Source organism: Pituophis catenifer, unplaced genomic scaffold (assembly GCF_029215685.1).
Source record: "Pituophis catenifer annectens isolate HBS135680 unplaced genomic scaffold, rPitCat1.0.hap2 SCAF_3, whole genome shotgun sequence".
NCBI lineage: Eukaryota > Metazoa > Chordata > Lepidosauria > Squamata > Colubridae > Pituophis > Pituophis catenifer.
The window spans coordinates 207,685,636-207,698,512 of record NW_027256883.1 but is presented as its reverse complement, the minus strand read 5'-3'; the positions used below and the strand labels follow the sequence as shown (position 1 = coordinate 207,698,512).

The following is a 12,877-nucleotide window of genomic DNA, read 5'->3' as shown; positions in this document are numbered from 1 at the left end:
ATGGTCACATGATCAAAATTCAGATTCTTGGTAATTGACTCATGTTTATTGTTAGATATTGACAAGGAAGTTTTCCCTCTGGTCCACTGTTTAGGCGGGAAGAATGCTTAAATGTGATTGGCTGAGCTCCCAGACAGCCCTCTATATAAAGGCTGGCTGTTACAGGGACTAGCTGCTGGATTGTAAATAGTTGTTGAATAAAGAGCTGTTGTCTGAAGCCTGTCTCCAGTTTCTTCAATCCACCTATATAACATTTATGACAGTTGCAGGGCGTCCCGGGATCTTGTGATCCCCTTTGGGGACATTCCCCAAAGGTTATCCCCAAGCATAATCAATGGGGAAGCCAGATTCATTTAACAACCGTGTGACTAGCAGCTTAACAGCTGCAGTGATTCACTTAACAACCGTGGCAAGAAAGATCATAAACTGGGACAAACACCGATGGTCTTGATAAAACGTAGTCCTTGGGCAGAAAGAAGATTATCCAGTTCTGGACTACTGTCAGTTCTATGAGATAGACCAGGCCCAGAAATCAAACCCAGAGGAAGGCTGAAATTATTTTATTGGTATTGAATAGGACCGTGTTGGCGAACCTATGGCACGCGTGCCGGAAGTGGCACGCAGAGCCATTTCACCTGGCATGCGAGGCGTTGCCCATTCCTCTTCCGGGTTTCTGGCACATGCATGTGCATCAGCCAGCTAGTCTTCTGGTTACTGGTGCGCATGCGTGCGCGACGATCAGCTGACCTTCACGTGTGCGGCAGTGTCAGAAACCCAAAGATCAGCCAGCCAGCTGATTGTCGCACACGCATGCGTGCCAGTAAACAGAAGACTAGCTGGCCGGTGTATATGTATGCCCCAGGACATCCACTCCCTTGCCAGCCAGGAGCACTCTCTCAGTCGCTCCCCTGCACCTGCTCGCCTGCCTGCCTACCTTGTCATCGACACCGCGAGGAAAGGCCCTTGAAGCTGCACTGCCTGGTATCCACATGGGCTGCCGCAGGGAGGAAGAGAAGTCCCGGCCAGCCAGTCCTTGCCGCCGCCATCCCCTCACCCCTGGCAACGGGGGCTCCCTTACTGCCGCTTCCCCGGCAGCAGCAGGAATAGTGGCCTGGGGCTTCCCTCCCTCCCCGCCGGAGGTTTGGGGCCGCTCGGGCAGGGAGACAGGGAAACCCCGGCCTAGCCGGCAGTTCTGTTCCTTTTCCTCTTCTGGGTTCTGGTGTGCCTATTCAATAGGAGGTCTCCAAACTTGGCAACTGTTAAGGCTGACCCGTAATGCACCTCTACTCGCAACTTGACAAGGAGAAACTAAGGGAGGGGCGAGGGGAATCCTTGGAATGTATTAGGAGCTGGGAGGGAGGTGAGGAATTTACGTGAGCCGTTGGCAGCCTGAGAAAATCCTGACCCTTCAAGGCCGCAGGATGGGAACCTTCCAAAGGCACAGACTTAAATAAAGTAAAATAAAATAAAAAGAATGTGTTGCATTGGTGGACAATGGACAATGAGTGGCCCAAATGGGGGAAAGGAGAAATTAACAATGCTGGTTTTCGTGCAAAAACCTCAGAGCTAGCTTTGCTTCTTCTGTCCTTGTATGGATCTATTAGTAAAGTTATATATACCCTTGATAAAATAATGTCCCAGGAGTTTTTGCTGCAAAAGGCCAACGGTTGAGAATAATTTTAAGACTTGTGGACTTCAACTCCCAAAATTCCCCAGCCAACATGAGAATTCTGAGAGTTGAAGTCCATAAGTCTTAAAGTTCCCAAGCTTGAAGAGCCCTGGGTTAAGATAATAGAATCTTGCAAATCTGACTGTGTTTATACCTTCTCCTCCTTATATTTCATTGAATTAGGCAGGTTGAAATGTGTTTGAATATTAGTAGCTCAAGTTGGTTGCTAGGCTGCTGGTTTGAGCTCTGAGCTTGGCAATTTGGTTGCAAACGTTTCGTCACCATTCGAGGAGACATCGCCAGTGCGTTTTGAGTTGTCAACTCAACTCAAAGTGCACTGACAATGTCTCCTCGAATGGTGACGAAACGTTTGCAACTAAATTGCCAAGCTCAGAGCTCAACTCAAAACGCACTGGCGATGTCTCCTCGAATGGTGACGAAACATTTGCAACCAAATTGCCAAGCTCGGAGCTCAAACCAACAGCCTAATTAAGGAGGTGTCAGAATTGCTCCCATATGTTATACTTAAAAATTCTTTCATCCCTTGTTGTCTTGGCAACAGAGCTTGCATATCACTGTCAAGGCCATCTTCCTTAGTCTATAGGCTCTAAACATCTTGGAGCAGAAATCTAACTTTTTTTAATGATCACTGGGCTCACAGATACAGCTTCCAGAATTCTGGTTCAGTTTTTTTGAGTGCCATAATGGTGAGTTTGGGTCTTATAAATGGAATGATTATAGAGTAGTTACTTACAGGAGATCCTCTTGGGCCAGCTTCACCTCTCTCACCAGGGACACCTTGATTTCCCTAGAAAGACAAATGCAAAATTGCTGATTTCCATGAGTCTAACCCAGGATAATCCAAATGTAACTTGTGATATGATGACAGCTTAAATGCCTCATTAGAGATAGAGAGAGAAAAATATTGAACAAATGTTGGGGAGATACTTACAGGTACACCTGGTTCTCCTGAAGGACCAGACTCTCCCATTTCTCCAGGGCTTCCCTTTGGGGGGAAAAAAGGAAAGAAAACAGAATGAATGAATGAATGAATGAATGAATGAATGAATGAATTGAAAAAAAATAAAAAATGAAGGAAGGAAAATGAATGAATGAATCGAAGGAAAATGAATGCATGCATGAATGAATGAATTGAAGGAAACTGAATGAATGGATGGAAAATGAAAAAGGAAGGAAGGAAAAGGAAGGAAGGAATTGAAGGAAAATGAAAAATGAATGAAAATTAATTAATGAAGGAAGGAAGGAAGGAAAATTAATTAATTAATTAATTAATTAAAGGAAAATGAAAAATGAAGGAAGGAAGGAAGGAAGGAAGGAAGGAAGGAAGGAAGGAAGGAAGGAAGGAATTGAAGGAAAATATCTGCATGAATGAATTGATGGTTATTTTAAGATTTTATTTAGATTCATTTTTAAACTAGAGATTATTTTTTATAATTTTACTTTATAATAATGAATGAGTATTTTTGAATAAATAGATTTATTTAAGATTGTAGAAATATTATGTATGTTGTTAAGCTTATATATTGGCTATGTTATGTTTAATCTCTTACAGTAAATTTTATATGATTATAAATTTGTATCTGCACTGAGAAAAGTTGGAAGTCTTTCTTTTTTAATTTTTTTTTGGTTTATCTTGGCCAATAAAGAATTCTATTCTATTCTTCTTTTTTCAGATCTTTTTTAGAATCTTTTTTCAGATTCTAACCCTTTTGGTTCCCTGCTTTCACCCTTTCCCAGTTATTTTGTATTTTATCTTGTTTTGAAATTTAACAAAGTTGTTTAAAATGGAAAAGGAGAAAGGAAAAATAACCCACGTGTCTCAAATTAGCTACTTTTTTTTCCCCATCTACCTCCAAGAGCTCAGGTGTGGTGGATACTCCAGCTAGACTGGAGGGCGGTGTTAAGAGGGGACTGAGTTTAGAATCCTTGCATTACAGAAAGCGGCCCAGGCCTGACCGCCTCTAGAACCCCTGAAGCCTTATCTAATTGTTCCCAAGGGAATGCAGTCAGTCTGCATTCTCTTGGGAACTAAATGGGGCTGGAGAGGGGGATGTCTTTTCAAAACATCCATGTATCTCTTGAATTGAAGAATGGGCAACCTCCAACCCCCGGGGCCATCTGTTGATTCCCTAAACCACTTTTAGATACTCCTCCCAAGCAAGTTTCAACCACAACCGCTGAAAATCTGTGCCATGGGTTCACATTATTTTGAAGCAGGGATTACAAAGAAACAGTAGCGTTAAATATTAGCGGGAAATGAATGGTAAAAAACCTGGGCACAAGCGAAGTTTCCCAGATGCAGCAATATTATGCAGCTCCTTCCCATGTGCAACACAGCCCACTGACTTGGCACTATTCTTAACACACTTACTGTACCCTTCACCATCTACAGAAGTTAAAAGTGGCCTCTGACTTAATTCAGCTCATGCCCTGGAGAATCAGATTATTCCAGGTCCAGTTCAAGGTGCTGGTTGTCACCTTTAAAGCCCCACATGGCCTGGGGCCAGATTATTTGAAGGACCATCTTTTCCCTGTCACATATACTGATTCCAACAGAGTGTAGATCAGGGGTGGGATTCAAAATTTTTAACAACCAGTTCTCTGCCCGGTTGCTGGGTGGGTATTGCCATGGTGGGCGTGGCCTACTTGGCCTCCTGCACCATGGTGGGGGGGGGAGGTTTCACCCTCCCCAAGCTCTTGAGGCTTTCCTTGAGCCTCTGGGAGGGCAAAAACGGGTTGTGGAGGCCCCCCAGAGGCTGGAAATGGGCCCGTTTCCGGACTTCCGGAACTTCCGGGAGGCCTGTTTTTCACCCTTCCCAGGCTGCAGAGGCTTTCCTCGAGCCTCCAGGAGGGCAAAAACAGCCTCCCCTGGACTTTGGAGGCCCTCCGGAGGCCAGAAACGGGCTCATTTCCAAACTTCTGGAACTTCTGGGAGGCCCATTTTTTGCCCTCCCAGAGCCTCCGCGCAGGCCCTGCACTTACCTGGCAACCAAAATAGGCTTCATGGAGATGCCTGGGAGGGGCGGAGTGGGGTGGGCGGGGCCAGCCAGTCCTTGCAACTATCAGTTCAGCGAACCTGATGTAAAATTAGCATCCGGTTCGCCCGAACCTGTCCGAACCGGCTGAATCCCACCCTTAGTGTAGATGCAGGGTATATTGTGCCACTCTTCCTCTTAAGGCGGTCCATCTAGCCACTAGATTCTAGTGGAACCAAGAAGAAGGACCTTCTCTGTGGTGGCTCCCTCCCTGTGGAACATCATTCCTGTGGACATGTTTGCCCCCCACTTTAGCGCTCTTTGTGTAGAATGTGAAGGATGTGTGTTTGTGTTTTATTTTTATAGTTATAATGTACACTGAAGATGGCACTTAATTTCGTTGTGCGAGGTGCAATAATAAACTAAACTAAAACTAAACAAGATCCTGAAGACATGATTCTACCAATGGGTATTGGGATCCCAGAGTGATATGTAGCCTATCAACAGGTTGGTTTGATTGTTGTCACCAGGGAGGTGGGAATTGAGCCTTGGTGGCGCAGCAGACTAAAGTGCTGTTAAGTAACACCAGCTGCCTGCAATTACTGCAAGTTCAAATCTCACCAGGCTCAAGGTTGACTAAAGCCTTCCATCCTTTCAAGGTAGGTAAAATGAGGACCCGGTTTGTGGGGGCAATAAGCTGACTTTGTATAAAAAAGAACACCGCTTGGGGGCCCCCGAAAGCCCTAATAAGCAGGTATATACAAAAGTATGAAGGCAATTGCTTAACGCATTGTAAGCCGCCCTGAGTCTCTGGAGAAGGGTGGCATATAAATCGAACCAATAAATAAACAAATAAATAAGTAAATTTGAGTTTTGCAATGGGGTTTTATTTCTGTAAACTACCCAGATTCACCGTGAGTGAATTGAACAGCTATGTAAATTTTGTTAATGTAATAATAATATAGCACGATTTACTTACAAGCTGGCCCTTTTCTCCTTTAGTGCCTGCACTCCCAGGTAGTCCCTGATAGGAGAAAAAGAGTCACTAATAATGAAAAACATAGTCCATAAATATATTTATGATGTCTTCTTCCCAAGACTGAATGTTCATAAAAGAATAGTTTGTGTACTCAGGGAACCATAAAAGTAAGCATCCAGACATGCACACAATAAACGCTAAAATAACTTCCACTTTTATGGGCTACCAAGCTCAACAATTTCATCAAGGATGATCTCTTCTTCCATCTCCTTTTAATGTCAGCCTTCCTTATCCCTCAAGTTCCTATATGTCTTTGGAGATTCTCAATTGTCCAGATCATGATTGTCCCAAAGCTGCTTTTCCAAAAGGCAACTGACTTTCTTGGGGGGTTTTTTGTCCTTGGTTTTTTCACTTCTGAATAGAATGGAATAACAAAGTTGGAAGGGACCTTGGAGGTCTTCTAGTCCAACCCCCTGCTTAGGCAGGAAACCCTGCACCATTTCAGACAAATAGTTATCCAGCATCTTCTTAAAAACTTCCAATGTTAGAGCATCCACAACGTCTGGAGGCAAGTTGTTCCACTGAATTGTTCTTAGTGTCAGGAAATTTCTCCTTAGTTCTAAGTTGCTCCTCTCCTTGATTAGTTTCCACCCATTGCTTCTTGTCCTGCCTTCAGGTGCTTTGGAGAATAGCTTGACTCCCTCTTCTTTGTGGCAGCCCCTGAGATATTTCAGAACACTGCTATTATGTCTCCCCTAGTCCTTATTTTCATTAAACTAGACATACCCAGTTGCTGCAACCATTCTTCCTATGTTTTAGCCTCCAGTCCCCTAGTCATCTTTGTTGCTCTTCTCTGCACTCTTTCTAGAACTGAAGAAGCTTCTTGGATGAGAAGTGAAACGTTTTAAAAAAAACAACAACCAAGAAATTCCAGTTGCCTTTTGGAAAAGCACATTTGGGACTCAAGTCCTCTAATTCCTCAACCAATATGTATTGTCGGGGAATGGTGGAAATCTAATATATTTGGTGGACACCTGGGAGTCTATCAAGGGTTGGACATTTCTTCTGAGATTCCTGCACAGCCCTTCCTACTCCAGCAGAAAGATGAGAGTAGAAATCAAAGAGATAAGAAAGTGGAAATGCTCTCGGAATATAATAGTATCATATCATATCATATCATATCATATCATATCATATCATATCATATCATAAGTTTATTTGTCAAGCATATATAAGATAACAGGTAAAAGTATAAACATAATTTAAATACATGAAAAGAGTAACTAAAAAGGATAATTAGGACAGAGACTGGAGCAGGGGTAGTAACAAATCTAAAATTTTAGTAACAAATCTAAAATTTGTTACTACCGGTTCTGTGGGCGTGGCTTGGTATGTGTGGGGTTAATGTGACTGGGTGGGCGTGGCCAACTTTTTTTTTTTTTTTTTTTACTTTTAAAAGCATTTTTTCTACAACCTTAAGAGGTTGCAGAAAAAAATGCTTTTAGAAGCCTCTGGCGTCTGGGCAACTCAGCTGGGATTGCCAGAGGCTTTTAAAAGCATTTTTTCCTACAACCTCTTTGGCCAAAGAGGTTGCAGAAAAAAATGCTTTTAGAAGTCTCTGAATGATCCCAGCTGAGCCCCGCGATCATCGGAGGCTTTTTTTTTTTTTTTACTTTTAAAAGCATTTTTTCAGCCGAAGAGGTTGTAGAAAAAATGCTTTTAAAAGTAAAAAAAACAGCTTCTGATGATCGCGCGGCTCAACTGGGCATGGGGGGGGGGCAGGGATTTTTGCTACCGGTTCTCCGAACCACCTGCCGCCATCGCTACCAGATCAGGCGATCTGGTCCGAACTGGGAGCACTTCACCCCTGGATGGTAGGCACGCTGGTGCACTTATGCACGCCCCTTACAGACTTCTTAGGAATGGGGTGAGGCCTACAGTAGACAGTTTAAGGTTAAAGTTTTGGGGGTTTGGGGAAGAAACTACAGAGTCAGGTAGTGCATTCCAGGAATTGAACACTCTGTGTTGCAATCATCTTGGCGGGCTTCCCATGAGAGGTCCAGATTAGAGAAGACACAGGGCAAGTGTTTCTTGGGATGAGAGACCAAAGCACACAGCCTCGCAATCTCTTTTATTAGTAATCAAAGTACAGCGTCATCAAAAGGCGTTATTATGGCTATACATCTCATATTACATACATGAAAAAAGGAAAGCATCCATATAGGTTTCACATTCCACAATCTTACAGTAAATCACATGGATTTCAGGAAAGCAAAAGTTAAGGAAAAACGAAACTCAATTCTCCCAGCATCTTCTTCTACTAGCTGAGAGGCCCATCTCTCCGTTATCAGAGATTACCTCAATCCTCAGGAATGTTCTACAAGGAGATATCTCTGCCTTGCAAACACAGCCTATGTTATGAACAAAGAGAGAACGAATAGGGCCCTTCAGTGATCATCCAGCTAAACCCGCTTTAAATAGTCAGATTATTTCGGTGCTAAGCTCCGTACACGTGTCCAACCAGCTAGACTGGTCTACACATATACTATGGCCACCTGATTCCCACACTCATATTTTCTGCAATCGAGTTTGGAGCTTGATACAAACCTTGAGTTTGTACCTATTATTTGCTCGTGTATTGTTGTGGTTGAAGCTGAAGTAGTCGTTGACAGGAAGGACATTGTGGCAGATAATTTTACGTACTATGCTTAGGTCAGACTGAAGTCGGCGTAGTTCTAAGTTGTCTAAGCCCAAAATTTGAAGTTTGGTGGCATAAGGTGTTTTATTGCGGTTAGAGGAATGGAGGACTCTTCTCGTAAAATATCTCTGGACTCTTTCGATTGTATTTATGTCCGATATGCAGTGCGGGTTCCAGACAGATGAGCTGTATTCAAGAATTGGTCTAGCAAATGTTTTGTATGCTCTAGTTAATAGTACAACATTACCAGAGAAGAAGCTACGCAAGATTAGGTTAACAACTCTTAATGCCTTTTTGGCAATGTTGTTACAGTGGGCAGTGTTACAGTATGTTGTAGGCTAGGGTTCCCTCTTCCTACAACTGGAAATCTAATCAAAAATAAAATGGGATGGGAATGAAAAAAGAAAATACACAGGCAATTGCCAGATTTTTAGGTCCCTGGAAATCAATAGAGCAGTGTTTCTCCCCCTTGGCAGCTTGAAGAGGTGTGGACTTCAACTCCCAGAATGCCTCAGCCAGCTGCAGAATTCTGGGAGTTGAAGTCTACACCTTTTCCAGCTGTCAAGGATAAGAAACACTGCAGTAGAGCAGGGGTCTCCAACCTTGGCAACTTTAAGAAATGTGGACTTCAACTCCCAGAATTCCTCAGCCAGCAAAGCTGGCTGAAGAATTCTGGGAGCTGAAGTTCACAAGTTTTAAAGTTGCCAAGGTTGGAGACCACTGCAGTAGAGGATACCAATATCTCTGCAGAATAGTTTTTTGACCTCTAAGAAGTCGGAGATGGATCAGGAGAAGGTGCAAATCGCCCTGATATCTCTTTGATCTAAATTTTTATGAAAGAAAACTTACAGGGAGTCCGTGAGGGCCTTTCTCGCCAGGAGCACCAGAACGACCGGCAGTGCCCTAAGAATGTAAAGAAATAATGATGTGAAATTTTCTGATGACTATTACAGACAATAATAAGAGATTGCTTTAATACGATGACAATCCATTCTCCTATTTTTATTAAACTTTCCTTATTCCCATCTCCTTCCTTCCTTCCTTCCTTCCTCCCTCCTGGACTTCTTGCTTTATTTCTTGCTTCCTGGATGAATTGCCTTGTTCCTTTGCTTCCTGGACTCATTGACTTAATCCCTTGCCCTGCTGGATTTCTTGCTTTGCAACCATTGTGCTCACAGCATTATGCCGGATTACTTGCAGCCAGAGGCTGCTGGAGGTTTGTGTCTGTGTGTGTTTGTGTGTGATTACTTTGCTCTGGGACTTGCCAGAAACGTGGGAGCGTTTGGGACAGTTGGAGCAGTTGAACTATCAGCTAACTGTATTGCCTCTGTGCCATGCCCCGAGTCATCACAAGGGCCACCTGTATTTGTATGATGTTTGAAACTGCTTGTAAACTAGAGAGCTACTTTGAAACTTGGAAATGTTGATGCTTGGGGTAAGGAAAATGCCTGAATGTTCCTGCCTCTAAGATTAGAAAAAAGGCAATGATTGGATTTCTGCTCTCTTTTACACAAAAAAACATTGTAATTGCACACGTAGGAAAGCCTTCTCAAATCCCTTATCGTTTGATTCCAAAACACAACATTTACAAGCTGCGGACGGCTGCTTGGGTTTTGTATACACATCAGCACAAACCAAATGGGAGTTTAACAAATGAAAAACGTAATGAAACGAAACGTTGAAAAATGAGAAAAATGCAAAACAGTTTTTTTTCCACCCCGCGTCGTTAATATCAGAGTAAAGTATTGCCAGCTCCGGTGAATTTTAAAGGTCTTTTTAGTAAAAGTTCTGTCAACAACAGTGCACATTACAAAAACATTTTATAAACAGGTTCTCAAACAACAGAATTCAATGCATTTTGTAAATAAATAGTCTTGTGCATCTATGGGCAAGTGAACATGTAAAATTGCAGTCTTATTTATTTTAAGATGCCCCCATTTTCAATTATCTGCTCTGACAGTTTGCATTCGTAGACAAGCATACAGGCATAGAGGTATAACCAACTCTTGGCTCAAGAATTAATGCTTGCACTTTAAGCTCACTTGGGAAAGTGATGTTACATCCACACATCCTTCATTTTATTTTTATCGTGAGTTTTAACCAAAGGATGGAGAGAAATGACTAAATCTAAGACGCAAACACAAAGTGGACGGATGGTTGGTTGGAACCAGTAATGATAAATGAGAACTGAGGGGTCCTTGATACTCTCTCTGAGCTTGGTTGTTTTCTTACAACGTTTCATTACCCAAATAGGTAACATCATCAGTGCAGGAGGAGGAGGGGGGGAGGAGGAGAGAGGATGGGAGGAGGAGGACTGGGGGATCCTTGATGCTCTCTGAGCTAATCAAAGAACTGAAAGAGCAAATCACTAGTATATAAACAAACTTTGCTCTGTTTTATATACTAGTGATTTGCTCTTTCAATTCTTTGATTAGCTCAAAGAGCATCAAGGATCCCCCAGTCCTCCTCCTCCTAGCCTCCTCCTCCCCTTCCTTCCTTCCTTTCCTCCCCTCCCCTCCTTTCCCTTCCCTTCCCTTGCCTGCCTGTCTGCCTGCCTTCCAATCTCACTCCCTTCTAGTCCTGATGATGTTACCTAGTTAGTGTTGTGGCCCGTATGTGGCCTGTGCAGCTAGTAGCTGATTCAGACAGCGAGGAGGCTGGTGTGGTGCTGCGCCAGCAGCCTGTGCAGTTGGCACTCAAGTCGGACAATGAGGAGGCTGGAGAAGTTGTGGTGCCAGAGGCGGGGATTGAGCCAGGGCCTTCAGAACCTCCAGAAGCTCCCTTAAGTGAAGAGGAAGAAGAGGAGGAGCCTCTTCTCGATGCACGGGTGCACAGAGCTGCCAAAAGGCAGGAGTGGCTCCTCAGGAGGAGGTCTCCTTGAGAGTAAGGCTTGGGGCTAATTGGCCACTCCCTTAGCCTATTTAAGGAGGAACGCCGACTGAAGCAATTTGCAGGGAACAACTTCGTTCACATAGCTTCATGCTTATCTTGCTTATCTTATCAGCTTCCTGCAAATTGCTTCTGGGCATTCTGCCAACCACAGTAAGCTTTCAGTATTATTCTTTGAATTCTTGGCAGCTGTTAATGCAGTTAATTAACAGCCGTTGTTGTAAAAAAACTGGTTTATTTAGTAAACTAAGGTTTGAACGGACTTTGTGTGTGCTGCGTTCTTTGGGTTCCGTAGCTGGGGCAAAACAGTTAGGTAACGAAACGTATATCAGAATAATGGAGTTGGAAGGGACCTTGGAGATCTTCTAGTCCAACCCCTTGCTCAAGCAGGAAACTCTAGTCTATACCGTTTCAGGCAAAAGGGTTGTCCAAAATCAACCAGGCTCAGAGAGGACCCCTCATATCAATCCTGACCTACAAATATTCTCCTTTATAAGTAAGAACTTGAAGATTTTTAAATAGGACTACAAACCTTCTCACCATCAAGTCCAGGTGCTCCGTCTCTTCCATTTTTTCCAGGTAGGCCCTGAAACAGCAAAGCAGGATGAATAGGCAGAAAGAACGATTTATGGATGGAACACATGGGTTTATTATTTATTTTTTTAAATGCAATTGAATAAAATTTACTTCTTATTATAAAAAAGATGCTGAGACGTCGGAAAGTGTGCAGAGAAGAGCAACGAAGACAATCAAAATTCTGGAGGCTAAGCTGTATGACAAACAGCTAAGGGAAGCAACAGATCCCATTGCTTGGATCCAGACATATGTTGCTAGTCCTCAGATTATGATCACAGTTGAGCCCAAAATTTGTGTTGCTAAGCAAGACAGTTGTTAACCAGGTTTTACCCCGTTTTACGACTTTTCTTGCCGTTGAATCACTGCCGTTGTTACATTGGTAACACTTCAAATTCAGAGGGCCTGGTGGCTCAACAGACTAAAAGCATTGTGATTAACACCAGCTGTCTGCAATTATTGTAAGTTCGAATCTCGCCAGGCTCAAGGTTGACTCAGCCTTCCATCCTTTCTAAGGTAGGTAAGTTGAGGACCCAGATTGTGGGGGCAATAAGCTGACTTTGTATAAATATACAAAAGTATGAAGGCTATTGCTTAACGCATTGTAAGCCGCCCTGAGTCTCCGGAGAAGGGCGGCATATAAATCAAATTTAAAAAAAATGGCTTCTAAACAAACAACCATTTGCTCAAGGACCATTTGAAGTTACAGTGGCACTTAAAAAAGTGACTTATGACCATTTTTAACAGTTATGATCGCAGCATTGCCCATGGTCATATGACCAAAATTCAGACGCTTTGGTCATTGACTCAAATTTATGACGGTTGCAGTATCCCGGGGGGGTCACGTGATCCCCTTTTGCGACCTTCTGACAAGCAAAGTTCATGGGGAAGCCAGCATCACTTAGCCACCACATTACTCACTTAACAACTGCAGTGATTCACTTAACAACTGTCATAAAATGGGGCCAAGCCTGCGTAACAACCATATTGGTAGCCTTGGTAGTACAGGGGTTTAAGGCACCCTGTTATTAAGCTGGTTATTAAGACCAGCTGCCTGCAATTACTGCAGGGTT

The 12,877-nt window shown here is 43.2% G+C and overlaps 1 protein-coding gene across 1 annotated transcript in view; it reads right to left on the bottom strand.

Annotated features, from left to right (window-relative positions):
* Window positions 1-12,877, bottom strand: part of COL9A3 (collagen type IX alpha 3 chain) — a 43,550-nt gene that overhangs the window by 21,952 nt on the left and 8,721 nt on the right. Inside the window, exons 4-8 of the mRNA XM_070940127.1 lie at window positions 11,764-11,817; window positions 9,192-9,245; window positions 5,645-5,689; window positions 2,622-2,675; window positions 2,424-2,477 (exon numbers count right to left, since the gene is read on the bottom strand). Of these exons, the coding sequence (XP_070796228.1) occupies window positions 2,424-2,477; window positions 2,622-2,675; window positions 5,645-5,689; window positions 9,192-9,245; window positions 11,764-11,817 (261 nt within the window). The remainder of the gene's footprint in view (window positions 1-2,423; window positions 2,478-2,621; window positions 2,676-5,644; window positions 5,690-9,191; window positions 9,246-11,763; window positions 11,818-12,877) is intronic.